This window comes from Macaca nemestrina, chromosome 1 (genome assembly GCF_043159975.1).
Source record: "Macaca nemestrina isolate mMacNem1 chromosome 1, mMacNem.hap1, whole genome shotgun sequence".
In the NCBI taxonomy this organism is placed as follows: Eukaryota; Metazoa; Chordata; class Mammalia; order Primates; family Cercopithecidae; genus Macaca; species Macaca nemestrina.
Window position 1 is genome coordinate 108,240,529 of NC_092125.1, and position 26,677 is coordinate 108,267,205.

The 26,677-nt window shown below is 42.1% G+C and overlaps 1 protein-coding gene and 1 non-coding gene across 5 annotated transcripts in view; both read right to left on the reverse strand.

Annotated features, from left to right (window-relative positions):
• The window catches only part of LOC105497855 (sorting nexin 27), a 92,389-nt gene extending 71,197 nt beyond the window's left edge, over positions 1 to 21,192 (reverse strand). For 2 of the 4 annotated variants that reach the window (XM_011769352.2, XM_011769353.2), the window contains exon 1: positions 20,882 to 21,192. In XM_011769352.2, the coding sequence (XP_011767654.1) occupies positions 20,882 to 21,192 (311 nt within the window). The remainder of the gene's footprint in view (positions 1 to 20,881) is intronic. The other 2 variants (XM_071085349.1, XM_011769354.3) reach the window with 2 other exon arrangements.
• Positions 3,522 to 3,628, reverse strand: LOC112429575 (U6 spliceosomal RNA). The gene has a single exon (XR_003021844.2). It is a non-coding gene; the product is annotated as a U6 spliceosomal RNA (small nuclear RNA).
• Positions 21,193 to 26,677: the final 5,485 nt, after the last annotated feature.

Below are 26,677 nucleotides of genomic sequence, written 5' to 3' on the forward strand. Positions count from 1 at the left end.
CCAACATGGCCGGGTGCAGTGGCTTATGCCTGTAATCCCAGCACTTTGGGAGGCTGAGGCGAGCAGACCACAAGGTCAGGGGTTCCAGACCAGCCTGGCCAACATGGTGAAATCCTGTCTCTACTAAAAATACAAAAATCAGACGGGGATGGTGGCACATGCCTGTAATCCCAGCTACTTGGGAGGCTGAGGTAGGAGAATCACTTGAAACTGGAAGGCGGAGATTGCAGTGAGCCGAGATCGCACCACTGCACTCCAGCCTGGGCAACAAGAGCAAAACTCCGTCTCAAAAAATAAAAATAAAAAATAAAAAAACCCGCGGTGGCTCAAGCCTGTAATCCCAGCACTTTGGGAGGCCGAGGCGGGCGGATCACAAGGTCAGGAGATCGAGACCACAGTGAAACCCCGTCTCTACTAAAAATACAAAAAATTAGCCGGGCGCGGTGGCGGGCGCCTGTAGTCCCAGCTACTCAGGAGGCTGAGGCAGGAGAATGGCGGGAACCCGGGAGGCGGAGCTTGCAGTGAGCCGAGATCGCGCCACTGCACTTCAGCCTGGGCAACAGCGTGAGACTCCGTCTCAAAAAAAAAATAAAAAATAAAAAAAATAAAAAAAAAAAATAAAAAAACCTCTGCAACAAATTATAAAGTTAAGTCTGATAAACAACAGCATCTCTCAAGTTTATCAAAGCCATAATGTAAGGGATAAAGTAAATTCACCAGACACTGCAAAAATACCATTATAGTGCATTACAAATATAATTCAGATTATTTTTCTTAGGAGGCCTAGATTCCACTTGTTAGATTTTTAAGGGTCAGGCACAATGGCTCACACCTACAATCCCAACATTTTGGAGGGCCGCAGTGGGAGGATCACTTGAGCCCAGGAGTTCGAGACAGCCTGAGCAACATGGTGGGACTCTGGCTCTACCAAAAAAACATTTTAAAAATTAGCTGGACCTGGTGGTGCACACGTATTGTCCCAGCTACCTAAGAGGATCCCTTGAACCCAGGAGGCAGAGGTGGCAGTGAGCTGAGATTGCGCCACTGCACTGCAGCCTGAGTGACAGAGGAGAGACCCTGTCTCGAGGAAAAAAAAAAACGTAAGCATTCAAGATTGTAAAGCATTTTCTTCTGACCAAGTATTTGAAAAATAATTTGTTCAGCCAAATAATATCCAACATCAGAGAAACCTTTAAAGACACTGAAGTACATCAAACATATGGACTATAAACATCTTAAAAATATTTATGAAAACTATACGCAAACATGGAAAAGCTCTTATGTTAAATGCAAAAACGAAGATTACAAACTGTTTATATTTTAGCCCATAAGGCACATTATGTAAAATACAAAAATAGTTGAGTTAGGGTGACTGGAACTATGTTTAAAACTTTAACACAGCTATTATATCATCTTCTCAATTATACAGAGCTTTATAAATGAACTCCCTACCTTCTCCACAACATATCTTCTTGAAAATTAGGAGATCTCTGAAGTTGAAGGAAAAGAGACCCCTGCCACATGAGAAGAGACACATTTCCTTTGACTTTTCACTGGGTCACTGCTTACTTGTTCAGTACAACTGTACTAGAAACTACATTGTAAAGACAAGGAACTACTCTACCAAAATGTAAAGATCTGTCCTTTCTAATTTTTGCAGTTAAATCATCTGACTGCTTCAGTTTGTCTCCTTTTCATTTAACTCTGCCTCTTTGCTATTTTACTTAGGCAAACAAGTTGAAGAATATTCTTCTTGACTAATTATATAAGCAATCATACCATACTTTGCCCTTAAATTGAGATATGAGATTTAGACATGTGTAAGCAATGAATGCAACCAAAATAGGTGAAGCTTGAACAGATCTAAACAAAATTTCCATTCTGGATCACTAAATATCAAAGACATTTGGAATGTTGTTTTAGAAATAATAATATTTTGCACCTCACATCTTAGAACTTCTTATTTATTGATGGATGATAAAAGCCTAACAACAGAAAGTAAATGGCCAAAGTTTTCCACAATGCTTGCATTTTCTAATAAATAGCAAAATCTGGTCAACACCTTTTAAAATAAAAAATTATCTTAATTATTTTTAATATCAACTTTTATCATCTAGAATATGAGATGATGGTTTCATAAACACACAAAACCCTTTGGAAAGCAATTTCACTGACAATATGCATCTAAAGATATAAAAATGCTCATAATATTTTAACTAATAATTGTATTACTGAGAATTTATCCTAAGGCAATGACCAAAATATGACTGTCATAAGGGCAAAAATTTTACAATGGTATGCAGAACACTCTCAAGCATTTCATGTAAGAATAAATAATCCCAAACACAAAAAAGTTTTTTATTTTAATCTCGCTCTGTCGCCCAGGCTGGAGTACAGTGGCACGTCTAGGCTCACTACAACCTCCGCCTCCTGGGTTCAAGCGATTCTCCTGCCTCAGCCTCCTGAGTAGCTGGGATTACAGGTGCACGCCACCACGCCCAGCTAATTTTTGTATTTTCAGTAGAGACAGGGCTTCACCACGTTGGTCAGGCTGGCCTCGAACTGCTGACCTTGTGATCCACCCACCTCAGCCTCCCAAAGTGCTGGGATTACAGGTGTGAGCCACCATACCCAGCCTGTTGTTTTTTAAATAATTTTTTATTTTACATTTTTTATATTAAAAAAAATAGAACAAGTAGGGCATGGTGGCTCATGCCTGTAATCCCAGTACTTTGGGAGGCGAAGGCAGGTGGATCACAAGGTCAGGAGTTCAAGACCAGCCTGGCCAATAATTTGGTGAAACCCCATCTCTACTAAAAATACAAAAAAAAAAAAAATTAGCTGGGCATGGCGGCAGGCACCCGTAGTCCCAGCTACCTGGGAGGCTGAGGCAGGAGAATCGCTTGAACCCAGGAGGCAGAGGTTGCAGTGATCTGAGATTGTGCCACTGCACTCCAGCCTAGGTGACGGAGCAAGGCTCCATCTCACAAAAAAAAAAAAAAAAAAAAGGAAACAGTGGCCGGGCACAGTGGCTCAGGCCTGTAACCCCAGCACTTTGGGAGGTTAAGGCAGGTGGATCACCCGAGGTCAGGAGTTTGAGGCCAGCCTGGCCAACATGGTGAAACCCTGTCTCTACAAAAAATACAAAAAATTAGCCAGGCGTGCTGCCACGCCCATGCAGTCCCAGCTACTCAGGAGGCTGAGGCAGGAGAATCGCTTGAACCCAGGAAATGGAGGCTGCAGTGAGCCGACATTGCCCACTGCACTCCAGCCTGGGCAACAGAGTGAGACTCTGTCTCGGAAAAAAAAAAAATTATATTTTTTTATTATATATACACATATATATACATATATACACATATGTATAGATACATATATACATATATAGATACGTATATGTATAGATACGTATATGTATAGATACATAGATACATATATGTATAGATATGTATCTATACATATAGACTGTATATGTATGTGTATATATGTACGTGTATATATGTATATATGTGTATGTATATATATATATAGAACACTTCAAGAATTCACATGTGATCCTTCCACAGAGGCCATGCTAATCTTCTCTGTATCATTATAATTTTACTATATGGGCTGCTGAAGCAAGCACCTAAACACAAAAAAGCTAGGCACAAACATATCCATTATTACTTAGGTTGTTTCCAAATTTGTTTTTATAAAAAGTCAATAGGAGGATGAAAATCCAAGAAAACTGTAGTACAATAATTTAATAAACTAGAAAGCAATCATGTAAAATTGTAAATATGAAGAACAAAATAATTTAGAAATGTTTGAGCCAACACATCTAAAAGTGGATTACAAAAATACAAATCTACAAAACTTCTAAAAGACAACATAGGAGAAAATTTAGGGGGTTGGCAATGAGATCTCAGCTACAACACCAAAAAGCATGATCCATGAAGGAAAAAAATTGCTAAGTTGAACTTTATTAAAATTAAAAACTTCTGCTCTGCAAGAGACACTGTAAAGAGAATGAAAAAACAAAACAGACTAGGAGAAAATATTTGCAAAACACATATCTGATAAAAGACTTGCATCCAAAATATACAAAGAGCTATTAAAACTCAACAATAAGAAAACAAACAACCCAATTTAAAAATGGGCAAAATATCTGGACAGATACCTCACCAAAGAAGATATACAGATGGCAAATAAGCAAATAAGATGCTCAATATCATTCATCATCAGGGAACTGCAAATGAAAACAAGATACCACTACACACCTATTAGAATGCCTAAAATCAAAAAAACTGATAATACCAAATACCAAATGCTGGTGAGAACGTGGAGCAACAGCAATCCTCATTCACTGCTGGTGGGAATACAAAATGATACAGTCACTTTGGAAGACAGTTTGGCAACTTTTTACAGTCTTACCGTAAGATCCAGCAATCACATTCCCAGGTATTTACCCAACTGAGTTGAAAACTTACATCTACACAAAAACTAGCACATAAATAAATGTTTATAGCAGCTTTATTAATAATTGCCAAAAACCTGTAAGTAACCAAGATGTCCTTCAATAGATGAATAAACAATCTGTGGAACAGCCACACAGTTGAGTATTATGCCTCTAAAAGAAGAAATGAGCTACTAAGCCATGAAAAGGTCGGACACAGTGGCTCACGCCTGTATTCCCAGCACTTTGGGAGGCCAAGATGGGCGTTTCACCTGAGGTCAGGAGTTTGAGACCAGCCTGGCCAATACGGTGAAACCCCATCACTACTAAAAATACAAAAATTAGGTGGGCATGGTGGCGGGCACCTGTAATCCCAGCTACTCAAGAGGCTGAGGCAGGAGAACTGCTTGAACCCAGGAGGTGTAGGTTACAGTGAGCCAAGATTGCACCACTGCATTCCAGCCTAGGCAACAGAGTGAGACTCCATCTAAAAAAAAAAAAACAACAACAACAACAGTCATGAAAAGACACATAGGAACCTTAAGTCCATGTTGCTAAGGGAAAGAAGCCAGTCTGAAAGGCTACTATATATGTATGATTCCAATTATATGACATTCCAGAAAAGGCAAAGATCAGTGGTTACCAGGGGCCTGTGGAGAAGACAAGGATGAATTAGTGAAGCACAGGGAATTTTCAGGGTAGTGAAATTATTCTGTATGATACTGTAATGGTGCATATATGACATAATGAATTTGTCAAAATATATAGAACTTTATAGAACAAAGAGTGAACCTTGGCCAGGGGCAGTGGCTTACATCTGTAACCCTAGCACTTTGGGAAGCCAGAGCGGGTGGACTGCTTGAGCCCAGGAGTTCAAGACCAGCCTGGGCATCATGGTGAAACCCCATTAAAAAAAAGAAAAAGAGTGAACCTTAATATATGCAAATATTTTAAAAATCAGTTAGGAGGTTGGAAGAATCCCAGACTGTGACAAGAGAACCTAACTGTACTTCAAAGGTATTTTTAAAAACCTCACTCAAGTGAGTGGAGGAAAAGTTATGGATCTAAGTGACTGAAAATGAAAAGAGTCTATAAAACTAAAGGCAAAAGGGACTACCAACAAGTACTGTAGTTTAGTCAATAAAGTTGTTTTCCACGAGGGTACTCGTTAACAATTCTGATACTGCAAACAAGCGTACTGGAATTGAACAATTAAGTAAATGGGTGGCAGATGGGAGAAGCCCAGTTTCTCACTGTGGGAATGGAAATTCACAGAAGATCGGCAAGGGGAGGAGGCTAGAATAATCCATGTGGTAATGCAGCAGAGATGGAGAATCAGAACTCATGTTTAATTTAATATAATACAGAGGGTTACAGAGAGAAGTATTTATAGATATGTATATACACAAGAGTTAATATACACACATAAATTTCTTTGCTGTCAGCCAAAATGGCCTAAAAGAAACCACACCCTAATGCCCAGAATGCCCAGATCTTGGTCTGTAAAACCAATAAAGGAACCAGGGACCTTTAAATAAATGGCTGATTCTAGGACTACAGCAGGAAATATACAAGATGAGCCTGGAGTACTTTACAGTATTAGAAAACAAAACAAAAACTATCTTGCCTCTCTTCAGTCATGATTTAGTGTAACTGCTGTCCAGCCTTAGCAACTGCCTAAATACAAGTGAGCAGAAAACAACAACCTCAAAGTTATAGGGTCCCAAAATTTCAATCAATTTCAGTTTTCTCTTCTTGATTTTATTTTTATTTATTTGTTGAGACGGAGTCTTGCTCTGTCACCCAGGCTAGAGTGCAGTGGTGTGATCTCGGCTTACTGCAACCTCCACCTCCCAAGTTCAAGTGGTTCTCCTGCCTCAGCATCCCAAGTAAATGAGACTACAGGTGCACACCACCATGCGCAGCTAATTTTTGTATTTTCAGTAGAGACGGGGTTTCACCATGTTGGCCAGGATGGTCTTGATCTCTTGAATCTCATGATAAAACAGTATTCTCTTCTTGATTTTTAAGACCATTATCATAAAACATTCTTTTAATGCAATAATTCTGACAAATTATTCTTTGTTAGTAAAAGACAATGTAAAAGACAATATAAAAGACAATATAAAAGTGTCTTGGCTCAAAATAAGACCAAAAATAAAAACAAACCAAAAAAACCTTCATTTAATTCTAATTAGGTCTCATCTTTGGCAAATATTGGGGAAAACAAACAAACAAAAAAAATGTTAATTACATACAGACCAAATTGAACAAATTTCTGGGATTCTATGGAGAGAGCCTTACTTCTCAAATCCTTTGGCACCTTTTTTAAGTATGAAAAGTAAGATTCAGTCTTTTTTTTTTTTTTTTTTTTTTTGAGACAGAGTCTTGCTCTGTCACCCAGGCTGGAATACAGTGACGCGATCTCGGCTCACTGCAAGCTCCGCCTCCAGGGTTCACACCATTCTCCTGTCTCAGCCTCCAGAGTAGCTGGGATTACAGGTGCCCGCCAGCACCCCAGATAATTTTTTGTATTTTTAGTAGAGACAGGGTTTCACTGTGTTTGCCAGGATGGTCTCAATCTCCTGACCTTATGATCCACCCGCCTCGGCCTCCCAAAGTGCTGGGATTACAGGCGTGAGCCACTGCGTCCAGCCCAATCTTTTTTTTTTTTTTTTTTTTTTTTGAGACACAGTCTCACTCTGTTGCCCAAGCTCTGGAGTACAGTGGCCTGATCTCAGCTCACTACAACCTCTGCCTCCCAGGCTCAAGCAATTCTCCTGCCTCAGCCTCCCGAGCAGGAGGGATTACAGGTGTGTGCCACCTCACCCAGCCTTTTTTTTTTTTTTTGACAGAGTCTCACTCTGTTGCCCAGGATGGAGTGCACTGGCGTGGTCTTGACTCACTTTCCACCGCCCAGGTTCAAGTGATTCTCCAGCTAATTTTTGTGTTTTTAGTAGAGACAGGAGTTTCACCATGTTGGTCAGGCTGGTCTTCAACTCATGACCTCAAGTGGTCTGTCCCTTTAGCCTCCCAAAGCACTCAGATTACAGGCATGAGCCACTGTGCCCGGCCAAATTCAACCTTTATACCAATATTTTTTATTTATCTTTTTTTTTTTTTTTTTTTTTTTGAGACGGAGTCTCGCTCTGTCGCCCAGGCTGGAGTGCAGTGGCCGGATCTCAGCTCACTGCAAGCCCCGCCTCCTGGGTTCAAGCGATTCTTCTGCCTCAGCCTCCCAAGTAGTTAGGATTACAGGTGCCCGCCACCACACCTGACTAATTTTTGTATTTTTAGTGAAAACAGGGTTTCACCATGTTGGCCAGGCTGGTCTCAAACCCCTGACCTCAAGTGATCTGCCCCTTTGGCCTCCCAAAGTACTGGGATTACAGACATGAGACACAGCACCCAGCCTATACCAGTATTTTTAAAGCACCTACGTTCAAAAATTTAACACTGGGCAAAAGGGCAAATAAAGTTTGCCCCTGGCAAAGTTGAGAAACTGAGAAATATGTTAATTGGCATCTGGTCTTCCCAAAAAGGAAAAAAAAGAATAAACAACTTGTCAAACAAGCTGCTTACCATCACTGGGTCTTTTTACCTTTGACTGGGTGTTCTAGTTACAAAGAATGCTGCCTGAGGCAGAAAAAGTACAAATAAGACTCATCTGTTCTTCAACCTTAATATCTCCAGCCAGAAGTAACACGAGTTTATTACTGGGGACGAAAGAATTATAGAATCCTCAAACCTTCTAACTCCAAGGCAATCAGTATACAAATATAATCAGGTAGATTTATTTCTAAATAAATGAATCATATTTGTCATTCAGAGAAAAAAAGTATAATAAGGCTTAAGGATTTAAGATACTTAAAAAATAAATATAAAAATATAATCAAGCTGACCGGGCATGGTGGCTCATGCCTGTAATCTCAGCACATTGGGAAGCCGAGGCCGGTGGATCACCTGAGGTCAGGAATTCGAGACCAACCTGATCAATATGGTGAAACTCCATCTCTATTAAAAATACAAAAATTAGCCGGGCGTGGTGGCAGATGCCTATAGTCCCTGCTACTCAAGAGGCTGAGACAAGAGAATTGCTCGAACCCAGAAGGTGGAGGTTGCAATGAGCTGAGATTGTGCCACTGCATTCCAGCCTGGGCGACAGAGTGAGACTCTGTCTCAAAAAAAAAAAAAAAAATCAAGCTATTCAGAAAAAAAAAAAAAGCTCATTTGTTATCTGATTATTACCTGTAAAGCCAATGTAACCACTTGTCACCAAGAATAAAAACAAACTTGTCCATTTCCCTCTTAATAGAATACAAAATTCCAGTCAGAATTTTAGGCCAGGTGAGGTAGCTCACTCCTGTAATCCCAACACTTTGGGAGGCCAAGGCGGGAGGATGGCTTGAGCCCAGGAGTTTGAGACCAGCCTGGGGAACATAGCAAGACCCTAACTTTACAAAAACAATTTTAAAAATTAGCTGTGCATGGTGGCACACCCCCACAGTCCCAGTTACTCAGGAGGCTGAAGCAGAAGGATCACTTGAGCCCAGGAGATCAACAGCTGCAGTGAGTTATGATTGTGCCACTGCACACCAGCATGGGCAAAAGAGTGATACCTTGTCTCTGAAATAAATAAAAAAATAAATAATTTTTTTTTAAATGTAAGCACAATGTCTTTATCATATGTGAGAGGCTAAAGAATTACCAGTGAGGTCTTAAAGTAAGTTCTGATGCCCCAAAAATATACAACACTGATTTATTTTGTCTGGATAGGATTTTTTTTTCATTTTTATCTTTAAAAACTTGATCAGTACAGAGCAACCCTACAGTTCTATCCTATCATAGGGTGGACATTACAATGGGTTACTTCTTTGTAATGGAGGACAATAAATGTTAGAAATGGGAAAGGGTCAGGCGCGGTGGCTCACGCTTATAATCCCAGCACTTTGGGAGGCCGAGGCAGGAGGATCATTTGAATCCACAAGTTCAAAACCAGTCAGGGCAACAAAGTGGGACCCTGTCTCTACAAAAATAAAAATAAAAATTAGGTTGGGAGTGGTGGCTTATGTCTGTAATCTCAGCATTTTGGGAAGCCAAGGCGGGTGGATCACTGAGGTCAGGAGTTCGAGATCAGACTGGCCAACATAGTGAAACTCCATCTCTATTAAAAAATACAAAATGGGCTGGGCATGGTGGCTCACGCCTGTAATCCCAGCACTTTGGGAGGCCAAGATGGGTGGATCACGAGGTCAGAAGATCGAGACCATCCTGGCTAACAAGGTGAAACCCCGTCTCTACTAAAAATACAAAAAATTAGCCAAGTGTGATGGCATGCACCTGTAGTCCCAAATACTTGGGAGGCTAAGGCAGGAGAATCACTTGAACTCAGGAGGCAGAGGTTGCAATGAGCCAAAATCGTGCCACTGCACTCCAGTCTGGGCGACAGCAAGACTCCATCTAAAAAAAAATACATATATATATATATATATATTAGGTATGGTAGCATGCGCCTGTAATCCTAGCTACTTAGGAGGCTAAGGCAGGATAACTGCTTGGACCTGGGAGGTGGAAGTTGCAGTGAGCTGAGATCATACCACTGCACTCCAGCCTGGGTGACAGGGCAAGACTCTGTTTCAAAAAAAATAAGTAAATAAAATAAACAAATAATATAAACATTAGCCAGGTGTAGTAGCACGTGCAAGTCGTCGCAGCTACTTGGGAGGCTGAGGTGGGAGAATCCCTTGAGTCCAGGATGTCCTGGCTTCAGTGAGCTGTGATTGCACCACTACACTCTAGCCTGGGCAAGAAAAATAAATTAAATTCAAATTTAAAAAAAAAGTAAAGGGAAAGAAAGTTGCTAATAGCCATGATGATTTTCCTAAAGTAACTCATTTTCCTCCTACACATTTCTGAGGACCCCCCCACTCAGTTGTTCACCACCAAAACACAACTAGTCCTAAATAATTTCCCAACACCAACTCAGTGTTTGAGAGCTGCTACATTTTGAATCATTGTCAACATGACCAATTTAAATGCTACCCTCAAGTGATTTTAACTTGGTATACTGACTACAGTGAAAGTTAATTAAAGAATAAAATATACTTGTTTTATCAATAACCTTGGTTTGCAAGTCAGGTAAATCATCAAAGGAAAAAAAATCTTGTTTTTTTTTGAAGTTCTATTTCACTACTAATTCTGAATTACTACATAATGTAATTAAAAGCATGATTCCTCATGTGATCTGGTAAATTTGTTCTGGGGCTGCAACCTGCATTCTGAATCTCAACCACCCATTTCCTGTACATTCAATTAATCCCAAGTGGTCCTGTACATGAATGTGAATAGATAGTATAATCTATCATGACAACTGAAAAAAACAGCTGAAATACCTTCATTTATGAAAGACAATCTTTACAAATTAGCAACGAGATAAACTTTTGAAGGGATGACCCTTTGACGATCAAATACCATCTTTTAATCCCAGTTAAATTTGAGCAATTTCTTTTGGAAATGAGAAACACGGACTACAGTTTCTGTAAGTCTGTAGTCCATTCCAACATATTCAAAGAGAAGAAAGGTACAGTCGGACCTTTTCCAAATCAGGAATATAAAAGATAACTGGGTAGGACAGGGAAATCTAAAATAATCTACTAGCATATAACTCACAAAGGAAACTTCAGTGTCACATTTCCTTGATACAAAACATGAGTTAGAGAGAACAAAACTCATTGCTGTTTCCAAGTAAAGACAGAGGCAGGAACAAATGTTCTAGATGATTAAACTGACCAGCAAAAGAAGTAGAAAAAGTTTCCAAAATTTTCAGAGGCCATCGTGTTTTCCAAGATCTCCAAATATTCATTTAATCAATCTCCTAATTTTTAAAACATAATATATAAATATAAATAAAAGTAGATAGACACATAGATATAAAAGTAGTGTGGTATTTATGGGGGGAAGAGACAACCTTCCTAGTTAATAATCTGATTGAAAGTTCTGTGAGAGTATTCAGCCTCTTGAAAGCAGCTGGGAGAGCATGCACCAGAGCAGCTGACTCTCTGCAGATTGCCTGTACTTTTCCAGAGGGAAGTAAGCTAATTCCTTGTGGATCAAGTCCGTAGAAAACATAGGCCTATCATTCTGGTCTTGCTCTGAGGTTTGACACAAGAATCTAAAAAGTTTCAGATAGCTTAAGCAAAAACAGACCATTTCTTAAAAGATGATTTCATATCAATGGAAGTTCACTGAGGAAGTACACATAAGAGTACTCAAATACAACTCCTTATTCAGCAACTCAATACCTTACGGAGACGCACATTTCCTCAACTATTATGAGAACCTTATTTAGTTGGCAGGGAGCAATAAATAATAAACAAGAGACTACACACATACTACCTAGCATTTGACTAATATCATATCACAAAATTTAACCTGGAGTACTAATATTATGAAAGAAAGCAAAAATTCACTTTGTGGTCACCACCAAGTCTTAAACTTATTTGAAGGAGCTTCACAGGAATTTTCATTTTGAAGGGAGATATTAAGTGTAAACTTTAGTACCACATTAATTCCCCGTCTTCAGTCCCCTCAGCTCCAACATGCTGTATGCCAAAATAAAAGATTTAAATTAAAAGAAACATCTTTGGCCGGGTGCAGTGGCTCATGCCTGTAATACTTTGGGAGGCCGAGGTGGGTGAATCATGAGGTCAGGAGTTCAAGACCAGTCTGGCCAGCATGGTGAAACCCGATCTCTGCTAAAAATACAAAAAATCAGCCAGGCATGGTGGTGCACACCTGTAATCTCAGTTACTCAGGAGGCTAAGGCAGGAGAATTGCTTGAACCTGGGAGGCTAAGGTTGCAGTGAGCCGAGATAGTGCCACTGCTCTCCAGCCTGGGCGACAGAGCAAGACTCCGTCTAAAAAAAAAAAAAAAAAGGCAGCATCTCCAAATCAGAGGAACAGACTTGGAACTTGGAGGAAAGTACAGCTAGAATAGAACAGGCCTGTAGCACACAAGGATGACAGTTATCAACTGTAAATACAACAGTAAGTATAGTCATTTAAAACATAAGAGAGAGAGAGGATAACTGAGAAGCCGGATTCGATCGTGAAATAAAATACATACACAAGTTAAAGACAACCAGCTCCTCACCAGCTGTTCCCAGTTCTGGGTGTCAGAGCTTAGTTGTTCTTAGTTCCCTTCTTTATATAGTACAAGACAGTCCAAAAGACTAGATGCTCTGAAATTATTCTAATTCTAATAGTGATTTTCCTCTTTCACCTGGGAAAAGTTATTCAACCTCTTCTGGTAAATAATTATATAAAACTAAATTCACAGTAAGTTCTGGGTATTAATGTACACACAGCTATATTCTGAGCTCATAAAGAGAAAAAAATCCAAACTTCTTGGGATTACATTCAAAGTCATCTTTTTTAAATCTTACTGCAACCTTCCTTTCCAGTTTCTATTACCACAAATGTCTACAGACAAACAGCAACTTCAAGCCCCTTGCTAGCCTAAGAGCTGTTCACATTTTCCCCTCTTTGGTCACAGTTTTCCTCAACCTATAAAATCCTTGCCCCTTCTCTGAAGTTTTATTTGTTCTTCAATCAAGTTTAAAAGCCTTATGTGAGCGGTCTCCCTGCCAGTCTTCTCAGGCATATTCACTCCTTCCTCTATACTACGATTGTGCATTTTCATTTATCTCTATCACTTCGTCTAGCTTTACACACAGTAAATTGTTTACCTTCCCTACTGCAGTGTAAGCTTCTCAAAGGCAGGGATGCAGAGACCCTGGGACTCATACAAGCCAAGCAGTACTTTATATACAGTGTGTGCTTACTTGTGGAACCAGACTGAGTACGAAGTAATATTTAGCAGGCCGATATCAGGAAAAGTGATGCTCTAAATTACTGTTTTTCAGACAGTGGATCACAACCTAATGAGTTGTGAAATTAATATACCAGGCCACTACCAGCACTCAAAAAAACAAACAAACAAACTCAAAATACGAACAAACTAAAAAATACCAGAGTGGGCCTGGCACGGTGGCTCACACCTGTAATCCCAGCACTTTGGGAGGCCAAGGCAAGTGGATCACTTCAGCCCAGGAATCTCAGACCAGCCTGGGCAACATGGTGAAACCCTGTTTCTACAAAAAATACAAAAAATTAGCTGGGCATGGTGGCATGTGCCTATGGTCCCAGTTTTCTGGGAAGCTAAGGTGGGAGGAAAAAAGAAACCAAAAAAAAAAACTGTATTTACTGGTATCATGCACTCTGGTGTTTGGTTTTGGTTTAGAGACAGGGTCTCACTGTCTCCCAGGCTTGAGTTCAGTGATGTGATCATTGCTCATTGCAGCCTCAACATGCCAGGCTCAAGCAATCCTCCCACCTCAGCCTCCTGAGAAGCTGGGACTATAGGCACATGTCACCACATGTGGCTAACTTTTGTATTTTTGGCAAAGATGAGGTTTCACCATGTTGCCCAGGCCAGTTTCAAACTCCTGAGCTCAAGTGATCTGCCCACCTCGGCTTCCCAAAATGCTGGGATTACAGGCGTGAGCCACCGTGCCTGGTCAGTAAATATAATTTTTGTGAAGCTTATTTCAGGTGTGTTTTTTTGGTTTTTTGATGGTTTTTTTTTTTTGCATATATATTGGGCTGTAATGTAAAATGTATCTCTTACTATGAGTTGCAATGTTTTAAAAGATATTTTAAAACTGCCTAAAATTTTTTTCCAAATGTGGGCTGAACTGTACCAACCCATCCATGGGCTCTTACTGGATTGCCCAAGAAACACAGAAAACACCTATATTATAGCTGAGGTGGAAGAAAAGAATGAACTTAACTGGCTCTAACCTAAACTACCACAATATCCTTTTGTCAGCAATGCCATCATCTAATGAATGAACTTGCCACAGATTATGCTCAAAAAGCACTTTCCAGTGATCATAAATTGTTAAGTGTCTGCTTGTCAATTAAGTCTCTTTGCTTATCTACAAGGTCATAAGAATTATTCCCAATGGGACTTATCTTGAAAAATAATTATCCTTGAGAGTATGGTAACAGGTCCTCATCTGAAATAAACTGGTCAGTGGTGGATGGAAAGAGAACTGTTCTTCACAATAATTTAAAAGACCCAGACAAATCGTTACGCTACTAATAAAATATATTTTTCTGGTTACAGCAATCTGTGGAAGTGATTTCTGAGGGGAAGGTAATGCTATTTTCAAATTCAGTTTTATTTGTTTGCAACCTCAACTACCTGTGAAATTAAAAGGAATTTAAAAATGATTGTTCTGCTGTCTTCACTGATAACCAACAGGGTAAAGATAGCAAAAATAAAGGCAAAGAATGCCTGCTTTAGTCCCCTGTCTCCCTTCCAATTTAACAATGGGTAATAGTGGGTAAATAAAGATATAAAATAGTTACAGTTCACAATAGTAGAACCAAAGTTCAACCGCTATTGAAGTTTATATGAATGTAACTGAATTCTAAGTTATTAGCAAGGTGCTCAAGCCTGTAATGCCAGCAGTTTAGGAGGCCAAAGTGGGCAGATCACTTGAGGCCAGGAGTTCAAGACCACACTGGGCAAAATGGCGACCCCATCTCTACAAAAAAAAAAAAGTACAAAAAAATTAGCTAGGTGTGGTAGTGCATGCCTGCAGTCCCAGCTACTCGGAAGGCTGAGGTGGGAGGATCACTTGAGCCCAGAATTCAAGTACAGCCTGGGCAACATAGTGAGACTCCTATCTCTTTAAAAGAAAAAAAAAAAAGCTGTAAAAAGAGAGAAAATAGTCAAGATCTAGAATCCAAAGATCTGGATTTAATTCTGGTTGCCATTCATTGGTACAACACTCAGTTTCCATTTCCTCTCTTATAAAATAGGGATAATACTCATATATTCATTTGGCAAGTATTTATTTTTTTGTTTTTTTTTTTTTTTTTACTTTTTTTTTTTTGAGACGGAGTCTCGCTCTGTCGCCCAGGCTGGAGTGCAGTGGCACGATCTTGGCTCACTGCAAGCTCCACCTCCCAGGTTCACGCCATTCTCCTGCCTCAGCCTCCCAAGAAGCTGGGACTACAGGTGCCCACCACCACACCCGGCTACTTTTTTTGTATTTTTAGTAGAGACAGGGTTTCACCGTGTTCGCCAGGATGGTCTCGATCTCCTGACCTCATGATCCACCTGCCTCAGCCTCCCAAAGTGCTGGGATTACAGGCGTGAGCCACCGCGCCCGGCCTTGGCAAATATTTATTGAAGAATACTTTCTGTGTGCCACCAGACATTTGGCTAGGGATACAACAAATACATAGTATTTGATGTTGTCCCTGCCCTTGATGAGCTTATAATCTTTCTACCTCACAGGGCTGTGTGAAGATCAGAGGTAAAAACACTACAAACTGGCTGGGTGCGGTGGCTCATGCCTGTAATCCCAGCACTTTGGGAGGCGGAGGTGGGCTGATCACCTGAGGTCGGGAGTTCAAGACCAGCCTGGCCTGACCAACATGGGGAAACCCCATCTCTACTAAAAATACAAAAATTTCATGGGTGTGGTGGCACATGCCTGTAATCCAAGCTACTTGGGAGGCTGAGGCAAGGGAATCTCTTGAACCCGGGAGGCGAAGGTTGCAGTGAGCCGAGACTGTGCCACTGCATTCCAGCCTGGGCAACAAGAGTGAAACTCTGTCTCTAAATAAATAAATAAATAAAACTACAAACTATAACACACTATACACACTGCAAAGCAGTAAAATGACTATTATAACTATTAATATTAACTTGCTCTACCTCTTAACCATCCATCTTTATTTCAAGAGCTTAGCAAGATCCAATAAATAAAGTATAGATGATCAGACAGAAAGTATTAAACTGATTTTCCACTTAGGTTGGAATTTGAGAGCCGAACAATTCACTATTTGTTGGTATAGCCTTAGCTCATTACTCTCAATATCATCATGAAAATAAAATGAACTGATTATCCAAGGCCTACAACCTACTGCATCACCCTGGGCATGTAACTGGGTATGTGGGTTGCATTACCCATACCTGGCAAAGGAGTAAAAAAATAAAGATTTCTAGGCCCTATGAAAGATCTACTGAACCATAACCCTTAAAAGGTGAGCCTGAGAATCTGTACTTTTGATAAGCACACCCAAGTGCTTCTTATATACCCTAAAGCCTGAGAACCGCTGCCATAAAAATTTCCTTTGATCAATAACCATGATTTGGTTATTTCAAACATTACCAAAATCTACCTAGAAAGTATCAGCGAAATAGAATTCAGTTACAATTGAGACAGCAGCTCTTGAGACAGTACTTAGTCTGTTACATGACTCACACTTAACTCATAAAAATACTTCTTGTGGCACCAGTCTCTTTATTCATTTTCAGACTCTCACATAAAATGAAGTTAAAAAACTGACTTTCAAAAAACAAATTGATATACACAGTTTTAATTTATCGTATGACTTTAATGAGGGAAAGCTGATGGGTCTATTATCTGGTGGCTATCAAGGAGGAAAGCATATACACTGACTAGCAGAAATATATCATGATTCTGAATGCTTGCAAGCCAATCTTAGTGGTCCATGCTTAAACTAATCCCTCAAAAATACAGACAGTTTTATATCTATATCCACTGCACATGAAAACCTTCCAGCAGCATCTCTCAAGAAATCAATCAAGAGTCCTTGGAACTACTTTAACCTTAAGAAAATTAACCTGAAGTCAAATGTTACTTCACATACTATATAATTAGTGCAAAGACATATTTATTTTGGTTCTGTTTGTTGAAAGCATTCTTTACTCATTAGCCTCCAGGTACATACACATCAAAGGGAAAATACTCAGTATATGTTACACTGGGAAAAATTACAAGGTGGAAACCAGCATTGCTAGTCAAAAAAACTTTCCATCTGCAGTAAAATTTAGAGCCCAGAGGGCTTGTTCATACTGCAGTACTAAGCTCTGTTAGAATCTAGACGTCTAGTTTTGAAAGGAGAAAGGGCAAACTGAACCATATGGGTTCCAATTTAGTTTCAGGACTAAAGATTAGGACAGCCTTGGTAAGCCTTTCTTTGTGTTTAAAAGAAACACAAAGAAACTGATGCTCTTACTTGTGTCCAAGTTTGTATGCCCTTAAAAGTTACTCTGTTCTTTCACATCTCTGTCAGTTGTCCAAACAAGTGAATTATAAAAACAATTTATAAACATAATAGAAGAATCTAAAATAGGGAAAAGTCTTAAATACCAATTACCAAGGTCCAAACGTTCACCTACGACTTGATATAAACTATATCCACACAATGATAATCCACCTATCCCTAATTCTGACCCCACCTGGCTCTTAATCAACATGCAAAGCTTTCCTGGGACAATAGAGGTAAACTTTAAGAACTTGGAGGACAGACAACAGCTCTAAGGAGTACTGCCTAAAAAAATGCTTTAGGAAAATTAGCATCCATCTAACCAAGATCAAGACAAGTAGCAGGCACAGATATCCCTCAAGAACCACATCTATTGCATTGCTGATTTCCCCTCACTTGAAACCCTAAAGAGAAGGCACAGACTATCGAAGAAAGGAAGAAAAGAGAAAGACACTGTATAGTTGAGGTCTCACAGAATGTACCACTAGCTTGGCTTTGGGCTGTAATTATCATTACTTCCCCTATAGTACCAAAGAAGGTTCAGATAATTTGGAAATCAAAATACATATAGTTGGAAGGGTGAGAAACCAATGCCAGGAAGATTGCTGATTACCACAACCTTCCAGAGAGGTCTTCTAGGCAGAGTATTCTTTTCCCCTGCCCACTAAAAGCAACAAAGTTCTCTACTTACCACAAAGGATGTGCCAAAAAGCAATGTTTTTTCTCTAGAAGGCAAAGATTTCCCAGCTTCCTAATCTGGAACTTGAGCCTAAGGCAAGTCCTTCTACCTTTCCTAGGGGATCATCTGAGGTCTCCTTTACAGTTTACATCTAGGCTCTTGGGCAGAAGCCACAATAAAGGCAAGAAGTCGCTAACTATGCATGTTGGGATGTGTGTATCTGCAAAGATAAATCATGTTAACTATAGTCTGCTACAGAATTACTCTTTTTGGTTTAGTTCCTTTAGATCCTGTGAAGAGTAAATAATTTAGAACTTTATCATAAATTCGTAATTGTAAATGCTTTAGTTTTAAATTTAAAAATAAGAAGCTGAGTCCAAAGTTAGCTTCCAAAGGGAAAGGAAAATGACAATTCCAAGACCTTCTATTGGAAGAAAACATCAGCCACAAATTTTGAGTTATCTATAAAGAAAATAATTAAGTGCCCAAGTATAAGAAATCTGAAAGTCATTACTGTAATCCCAGCACTTTGGGAGGCCGAGGCGGGCGGATCACCTGAGGTCAGGAGTTTGAGACCAGCCTGGCCAACATGGTGAAACCCTGTCTCTACTAAAAATACAAAATTAGCTGGGCGTGATGGCACATGCCTGTAATCCCAGCTATTCAGGAGGCTGAGGAGGGAGAATAGCTTGAACCTGGGAGGCGGAAGTTGCAGTGAGCCGAGATCGCGCCACTGCACTCCAGCCTGGGCGATGATCGAAACTCCATCTCAAAAAAAAAAAAAAAGTGTATATATATATATATATATATAGTCAGAGAATACTAGGAATACTAGGAAACAGTACATAGGACATTAATGAAACAGGAAAGCATCTATTTACAGAAGAACAGAAGAAAGGTATATTGCCTCCAAACACTGGCCTAGGTGAGCAACTATTTTTTTTTTTCAATCAGCTCTCCCAGTTTAAAACCAACTATTTCTTGAGGTAGAAGAGATGAGGAAACAGAATGAGTGGACACCATAGAGTAAGAATGTCAAGGATAAGGGTAGATGGCACGAGATGAGTAAGAAGGAATGGACTTCTCTATAAGGCAGATTTTCAAAAGACTATCCCCTTTGCAAACCTACTGTTTTACAAGAGGTAACTGAAGGTTGTGGAAATTACAATTAAAATAAAATTTATAAAAAAATGAGAATGATTTCACGTGGGCAAATCGAAACATGGAGGGAGAGAGTAAAAGTGTAAAAAAGGAATGCACAACATATATTCAGTGAGAAGAAACACAGCACTGAAGACTGCTGAGGTGCACGGAGACAATGCGAGCACACACCGCCTGCAAGTCAACCAGCAATCACTATCCGAATTTCAATACAAAGTACAAAAACACAAATGTAACACCTAGATTAGAGTAGTGGAGGAGGTGTGCACAGAGATTGCAAGACAAGGCAGCATCCCGCAAGAGCATGAAGGGATGTGGTGGGGAAGGCGTATGAAGGGGGAGGGACTGCAGCAGGGGAGAGAGGGTGGGCTGCAGCAGCAGAAGGCGCCTTAAAAAAACAGAAGAAAGGAAAAGCAGCCTAGGGGAGAGAAAGACTAGGACAAAGTCAAGTGTGGGATCACAGTAGGACAGAGTAGAAGAGGCAGCAGAGACGGGCATGCCCTAAAAAAGCAGAGCGGTCAAAGACCCAAAAAGGGCTTGAAGTAGTTTGGGAGGAGGAGGAGTGACAAGGGGTCTACCATAAACCTGACTAGAAGGAGGCATGAGTATAGAGCAGGAGTAAAGGCAGGAGGCCAGGGCAGAGATGCTCTCAGAGGGGTGTGCTGATGGAGACACTAGATTCCAAATTAGGGTGTGATACGAGAAACTACAGTGTCAAATCCCACGCCCCCTACCCCAAAGGCATGCAAGGGTCAGAAAGCAAGGTAAACTCTTGGAGTAGAAATACAAAAACATGGGGAGGAAAGGGGCACACGGTGGGATGGAAAAATTTAGGGGCAGCTTAACCATGAGGAGAAGGTAACTAAGGAAAGAAAAAGGAGTGGAGCGGGGAGGGATGCTGTTTCCGGAGGAAAAGTAGGAGCAGACCAGAGTTCCTGCCTACTTGGTCTGGAGGGCAGAAGGGGCAGTCCACGGGGACGGGGACGGAGGGGAGTGGTGGAGAACGAAATTGCGATGCTGAAGATGAGAACTTGGGGAGGACACGGTACTGGCTGGATCAGAAAACGAAACGCCGTCAGTAAGGAGCAGATGAGGTTCCTTCTGAGCAAGACGAGGGGGAGTGAGGAGCAGAATGCAGCACGCCAAACGGGAAGGCAAAGGGGCGGAGAAGAGCCCAGAGTAATCGGGGCACAGGGTAGAGCACTGGGGGCGCAAGGGCATCAGCTGGAGACGACGGGGTGGGAGACGGGCGTCGCAGAAGCCCCGGGTCGGGTGGGGGGAGGGCAGCCCACAAGGAGGGGCCCGGCTGCGGAGGCCTGAGGGGCCGGGGTCGCGAGGCCGGCTCGGAGCTCGGGGGAGGTGCGGCCTGGGGGTGACAAGGGTAGCGGGGAGTGCAGGGGCAGGAGGAGGGGCGCGGGGAGGGTGGGGCGGCGGGCACCCCCGATACTCACACCTCCAGGATGCGGTCCCCCTTGCGCACCCCGGCCCGATCGGCCGCCCCCCCGGGCAGCACGGCGCTCACATGCTGCAGCGGCGCGTACAGCTCCCCGTTGATGCTCCGCAGTTGCCCGCCCTCGCTCACTTGGCCCCGCACGTTGAAGCCGTAGCCGGACTCGGACTTGACGATGCGCACGACCCGCGGGCCGCCGCCTCCCCCGCCGCCGTTCCCGGCGCAGTGGAGCCCAGACCCCCCGCCGCCGCCGCCACCTCCGTTCCTGTGAGGGGCTGAGGGGTGAATCCCTTCCCCGTCCTCGTCCGCCATCTTGCGAGCAGGCGAACCGTACCCCCGCCCCCTACGCCTCCAAGGCCTCGCGGCGCGTGCTCGCGCTGCCCGGCAGCCGCACGACCCCCGACGCGCGCGCCCGATCCGCCGGCCGCGGGACCGACTCGGCCAACGAGCTGCTGGTGGTGGGTGAAGAGGAGGCAGGGGGCGGGGGAAAAGCGGACAATTGGGCACCGTGGGGCCTCCTGGGAGATGTAGTTTATGGGCGGCGGGGGCGGGGAGCGGTCTGGGCCCGGGCCTGAGCCGAGGTTATAAGACGCAGTTCGGAGGCAAGGCCTGCCGGGAGTTGTAGTTTATCTTTTATGCTGGGTTAGGAGTTTGATCTGTTGGGTGAGGAGAGTATAACCCAGCACCGAGCGTGGTAAAATGATTCAGTTCTTGATGCAGACCAAGTTTCCCCCCCCTTTCATTTCATAACCTCTAAAAAACAATAATGTTAGAATAACTTAACGTTTATGATTCAACAGAGTCTTAAATTATATCAAATCATTTTTTTGCACAGTAACTTATATGTTGACCAGGGCCCAACGACCTGTAAGGCAACCTGATCACGATTAGCTTCCGTATTTTACGTTATTAGGAAACAAAGAGTGCTAAGAGTCATCCAGCTACTAAGTATCCGGAACTAAGGCCCAGTTATTGTGCAACTTTCTTGTCCTGTATTGCAACTATAGTCATGTGCCACATAAGGACATTTTGGTCTACAATGGACTGCACACACTAGGGAGGCCCCCTAAGATGATAATGGAGCTGAAAAATGTCTATCACCTAGTGATACAGTAGCCACCATAAGGTCATAGCACAACACATTACTCACATGTTTGGGGTGATGCTGGTGTTAACAAACCTGCACTGCCAGTCATATGAAAGTATAGCACATATGATTATGTACAGTACATAATACTTGATAATGGTAAGAACTATGTTACTAGTTTATGAATTCACTATAGTTTTTATCACTATTTTAGGGTGTACTCCTGCTTGTTTTTAAGTTAACTGTAAAGCGGCCTCAGGCACATCCTTCAGAATGTATTCTAAGTATTCCAAGTATTGTGGGTTTTTTTCCATGTATTCCAAGTATTGTGTTTTTGTTTTTGTTTTGTTTTGTTTTGTTTTTTGTTTTTAAGATGGAGTTTCACTCTTATCGCCCAGGCTGGAATGCAATGGCACGATCTCGGCTCACTGCAACCTCTGCCTCCCGGGTTCAAGTGATTCTCCTGCCTCAGCCTCCCAAGTAGCTGGGATTACAGGCGTGCGCCACCATGCCTGGCTAGGTTTTTTTGTAGTTTTAGTAGACACAGGGTTTCACCATGTTGGCCAAGCTGGTCTCGACTCCTGACCTCAGGTGATCTGCCCACTTCAGCCTCCCAAAGTGCTGGGATTACAGGTGTGAGCCACCGTGCCTAGCCCCAATTATTGTTACCATCAGATGACAGCTTTGTGCATGTTATTACCCATGAAGACCTTCCAGTGAGACGAGATGGAGGTGGAAGACAGTGAAATTGATGATCCAGATCTGGTGTAGGCATGGGCTATGTTTGTGTCTTCATTTTTAACCCCCAAAAAAGTTTAAAACATAAAGCAAAAAATTGTCTAAATAGAAAAAAGCCTTTGGAATAAAGATATAAAGAAAGAAAATATTTTGTACATCTGTACAATGTGCTTGTGTTTTAAGCTAACTGTTATTACAAAAGAGTCCCCCCAAATTTTTAATGGCTGGGTGTGGTGGCTCATGCCTGTAATACCAGCACTTTGGCAGACCAAGGTGGGAGGATTCCTTGAGCCCAGGAGTTCAAGACCAAACTGGGCAACAGAGTGAGACCCCGTCTCAACAAACAATAAAAAATTAGCTGGTGGCTGGGCGCAGTGGCTCACACTTGTAACCCTAACACTTTGGGAGGCCAAGGTGGGTGGATCATGTGAGGTCAGGAGTTCAAGACCAGCCTGGCCAACATGGTGAAATCCTGTCTGTACTAAAACTACAAAAAATTAGCCGAGTGTGGTGGCAGGCACCTGCAATCCCAGCTACTTGGGAGGCTGAGGCAGGGGAATGGCTTGAACCCAGGAGGCAGAGGTTGCAGTGAGCCAAGATTTCACCGTTGCATTCCAGCCTGGGTGACAGAGCGAAACTCTATCTAAAAAAAAAAAAAAAAAAAAACTAGCTGGGCATGATGGCACATGCCTGTAGTCCCAGCTACGTGGGAGGTTTAGGTGAGAGGATTGCTTGAGCCCAGGAGGTCAAGGCTGCAGAGAGCTGAGATCGCACCACTGCACTCCAGCCTGAGCATCAGAGTGAGATCCTGTCTCAAAAAAAAAAAAAAAAAAAAAAAGAGATCTCACAAAATATGGGGTGAGGACTCAAAGTCATTATAATTAGAACATAAAAATGTGACCTTATTTTACAACCAAGCTAATGAAGAAGGATCTTGATTAGTTACACAATAAAGTTGGAATAAGAGTTTTATTCCAAAACGATAGTGGCATTTGGATTGAACATGAATCATTTGGTTTGAACTGAGCACTGGATGGGGAAAGCAAGGCATCAGAGAAAGGAAAAAGAAGGGAGCCTCTCCTAAAAGAGTTATTTTTTCATTGGTTTATTAGATGAAAATATACTGAATGCCTACTCTGTTCTAGACTCTGTAATGGTAGCTAGTGGTGCAGAGATAAATACAATAATATCTACAAACTCCCTGAAAGGCAATAGGACATGGTCAAACTTACAAATACACATATTCCTCAATCTGGAGGCGGTTCCACCTCTAGGAGTTCATTCTACCATTACACTTGCACATATGTGAAGTGATGTTTTTATCAAGTTAAGTCATTGCAGTATTATTTGTATTCACAAAAGACTGAAAACACCCTAATGTTTATTCGTTAAATCATAACATATCCACAATGGAAAACTGAATTAGTGTAAACACAGAATAAGGAAGCTCTGTATGCACTTACATGGAATGATCATATCATCAATACTATATATGATTCAGTGAAAACAAAGTGCAGCACAATCTATACAACATGATACCATTTGTATATAAAATAGGAACCATGGGCCAGGTATGGTGGCTCACGCCTGTAATTCCAGCACTTTGGGAGGCCAAGGTGGGTGGATCAGGGTCAGGAGTTTGAGACCAGACTGGCCAACATGGCGAAACCCCATCTCTACTAAAAATACAAAAATTAGCCGGGCATGGTGGCACACACCTGTAGTCCCAGCTACTCAGGAGGCTGAGGCAGAAGAATCGCTTGAACCCAGGAGGCAGAGCTTGCAGTGAGCCGAGATTGTGCCACTGCACTCCAGCCTGGGCGACAGAGAGAGACTCCGTCTCAAAAACAAACAAAACAAAACAAATACAAAAATTAGCCGGGCATGGTGGCAGGGCCTGTAGTCATCAGGAGGCTGAGGCAGTAGAATCACTTGAACCCAGGTGGCAGAGGTTGCAGTGAGCCGAGATCGTGCCACTGCACTCCAGCCTGGCAACAGAACGAGACTCTGTCTAAAAAAATAATGATAATAAAATAAAATAAAATAAAAGGGAACCATATATATTTTTATATCTCTAGAAGTATTCACAAGAAATTGATAACACTGATTGCTGCTGGGGAGGGAGACGGGATAGCTAGGGTGTCCGAGGTGGGGACAAGGGTAGGAGAGAGACTTTTCACTTTATACCTTTACGTAACTTCCGAATTTTCAGTCAGATGAATATGTTGCCTATTCAGAAAATAAATTTAAAAATATTTAGAAAGGATTAGATTGGAAGAAAAGGTGATCAGAGCATCAAAATAACAAAAGAATAAGACACCATTACTGCTGGTGAGAATTCGCAATCTAGCAGGAGAGAAAACAAAAGAAAAAACCATTGCAATAAAGCGTGATGAGAGCTGTGATGAGAGTCCTGCACAAGCTGCTAGGAGTGCACATCGGAGGGACTTCCACGTATCCAGAGGGAGGAGTTAGGGAAGATGACTCACGAAATGGGAGAGCTGAGCTAAGTGATTACACATGAGAAGAGTTAGCAATTGCGGCAGAGAAGGATAGTGGTGGAAGGGCATTTCTGACAAAGGAAACAGCATATTCAAACATACAGAGATTTGAAAGAACACAGTACCATGTGAGACCACATAGTTCAGTAGGACTAGGGCAGAGGAGACAGGAAGTGGACAGGGGAGGTGGGCAAGAGTCAGATCCGGGAGGGCTAAAAATATCGAATATCAGCCGGGTGTGGTGGCTCACACCTGTAATTCTAGCACTTTGGGAGGCCAAGGCAGGCGGATCACGAGGTCAAGAGATCGAGACCATCCTGGCTAACATGGTGAAACCCCGTCTCTACTAAAAATACAAAAAATAAAAATAAATAAAAATAATTAGCCCGGCATGGTGGCAGGCACCTGTAGTCCCAGCTACTTGGGAGGCTGAGGCAGGTGAATGGCTTGAACCCAGGAGGCGGAGCTTGCAGTGTGCCAAGATTGCGCTACTGCAGTCCCGCCTGGGCGACAGAACAAGACTCCGTCTGGGAAAAAAAAAAAAATCGAATATCATGCCCAGGAGTTTGAATTTCATTCCTTAGTAGTGAAGGGCCTCTGATTGCTTTTAAGCAGAGCACAGGCATTCACAAATCTGTGCTTCAAAAAGTTCATGCTGCAGGATGTGTGGAGAATGAATTCAGATAGAAAGATCAGTTATGAAGCATTTGCAGTAATTCTGGTGGGAATTAATGAGGTGCCAACGAGGGCAGTAGTGGTGGGAATACAAGGAGGGGCATGCACAGGAGAGAAAGCACTTGGTGACCACTAGGATCTCGGGTGCGAAGGTAGGGGAGGAAGGAATGACATAAGATTTCTGATGTGGTGGTGTGATTCCCCAAGACGTGGCATAAAAAGGAAGAGGAAGAGGTTTGCAAGGACGATGAATTCAATTTGCTTAAATTTGTTTGATTCGAACAAGAAGATTAGTTTAATTTGGGGCCTGTGGGAGAGCCAAGAGGAATTGTCCAACAACTGGTTGAACACATGAGTGTGGGCCTGGGGAAAGGAGTCTGGGCCAGAACTTAGATTTAGGAGCCATCAGCCCTGGGTGGTGGTAGATGAGGACCCCAAAACATATTGTGCAGTCAGATAAGAGGAGTGCCAAGTCCAGAACTCGGAGAATCTTCTCCCACAGTCACCCCATTTAGGAGACTCAAAGAGGGAGAGCATCCAGTGATAGAGGAGCCAGGGGGCTGGGGGACCCAGAGAGAGTGGGAGTCAATGATGCTGCTTTCAGAAATGAGATCTGGACCATTTACAGAGCAATTTGCATCCAAGAGCTTATTTCGTTCTCACAATAACAAAGTCAATCGAAGTGGTCATAAGAAGCTAGGCTCAGATAACCAGCAGTTCCTAGTCACACTGCTAGTTAATACTGGACCTGAACCTTGAACCCAAATTTTCTGACACCAAGCCAGGACATTCTCCT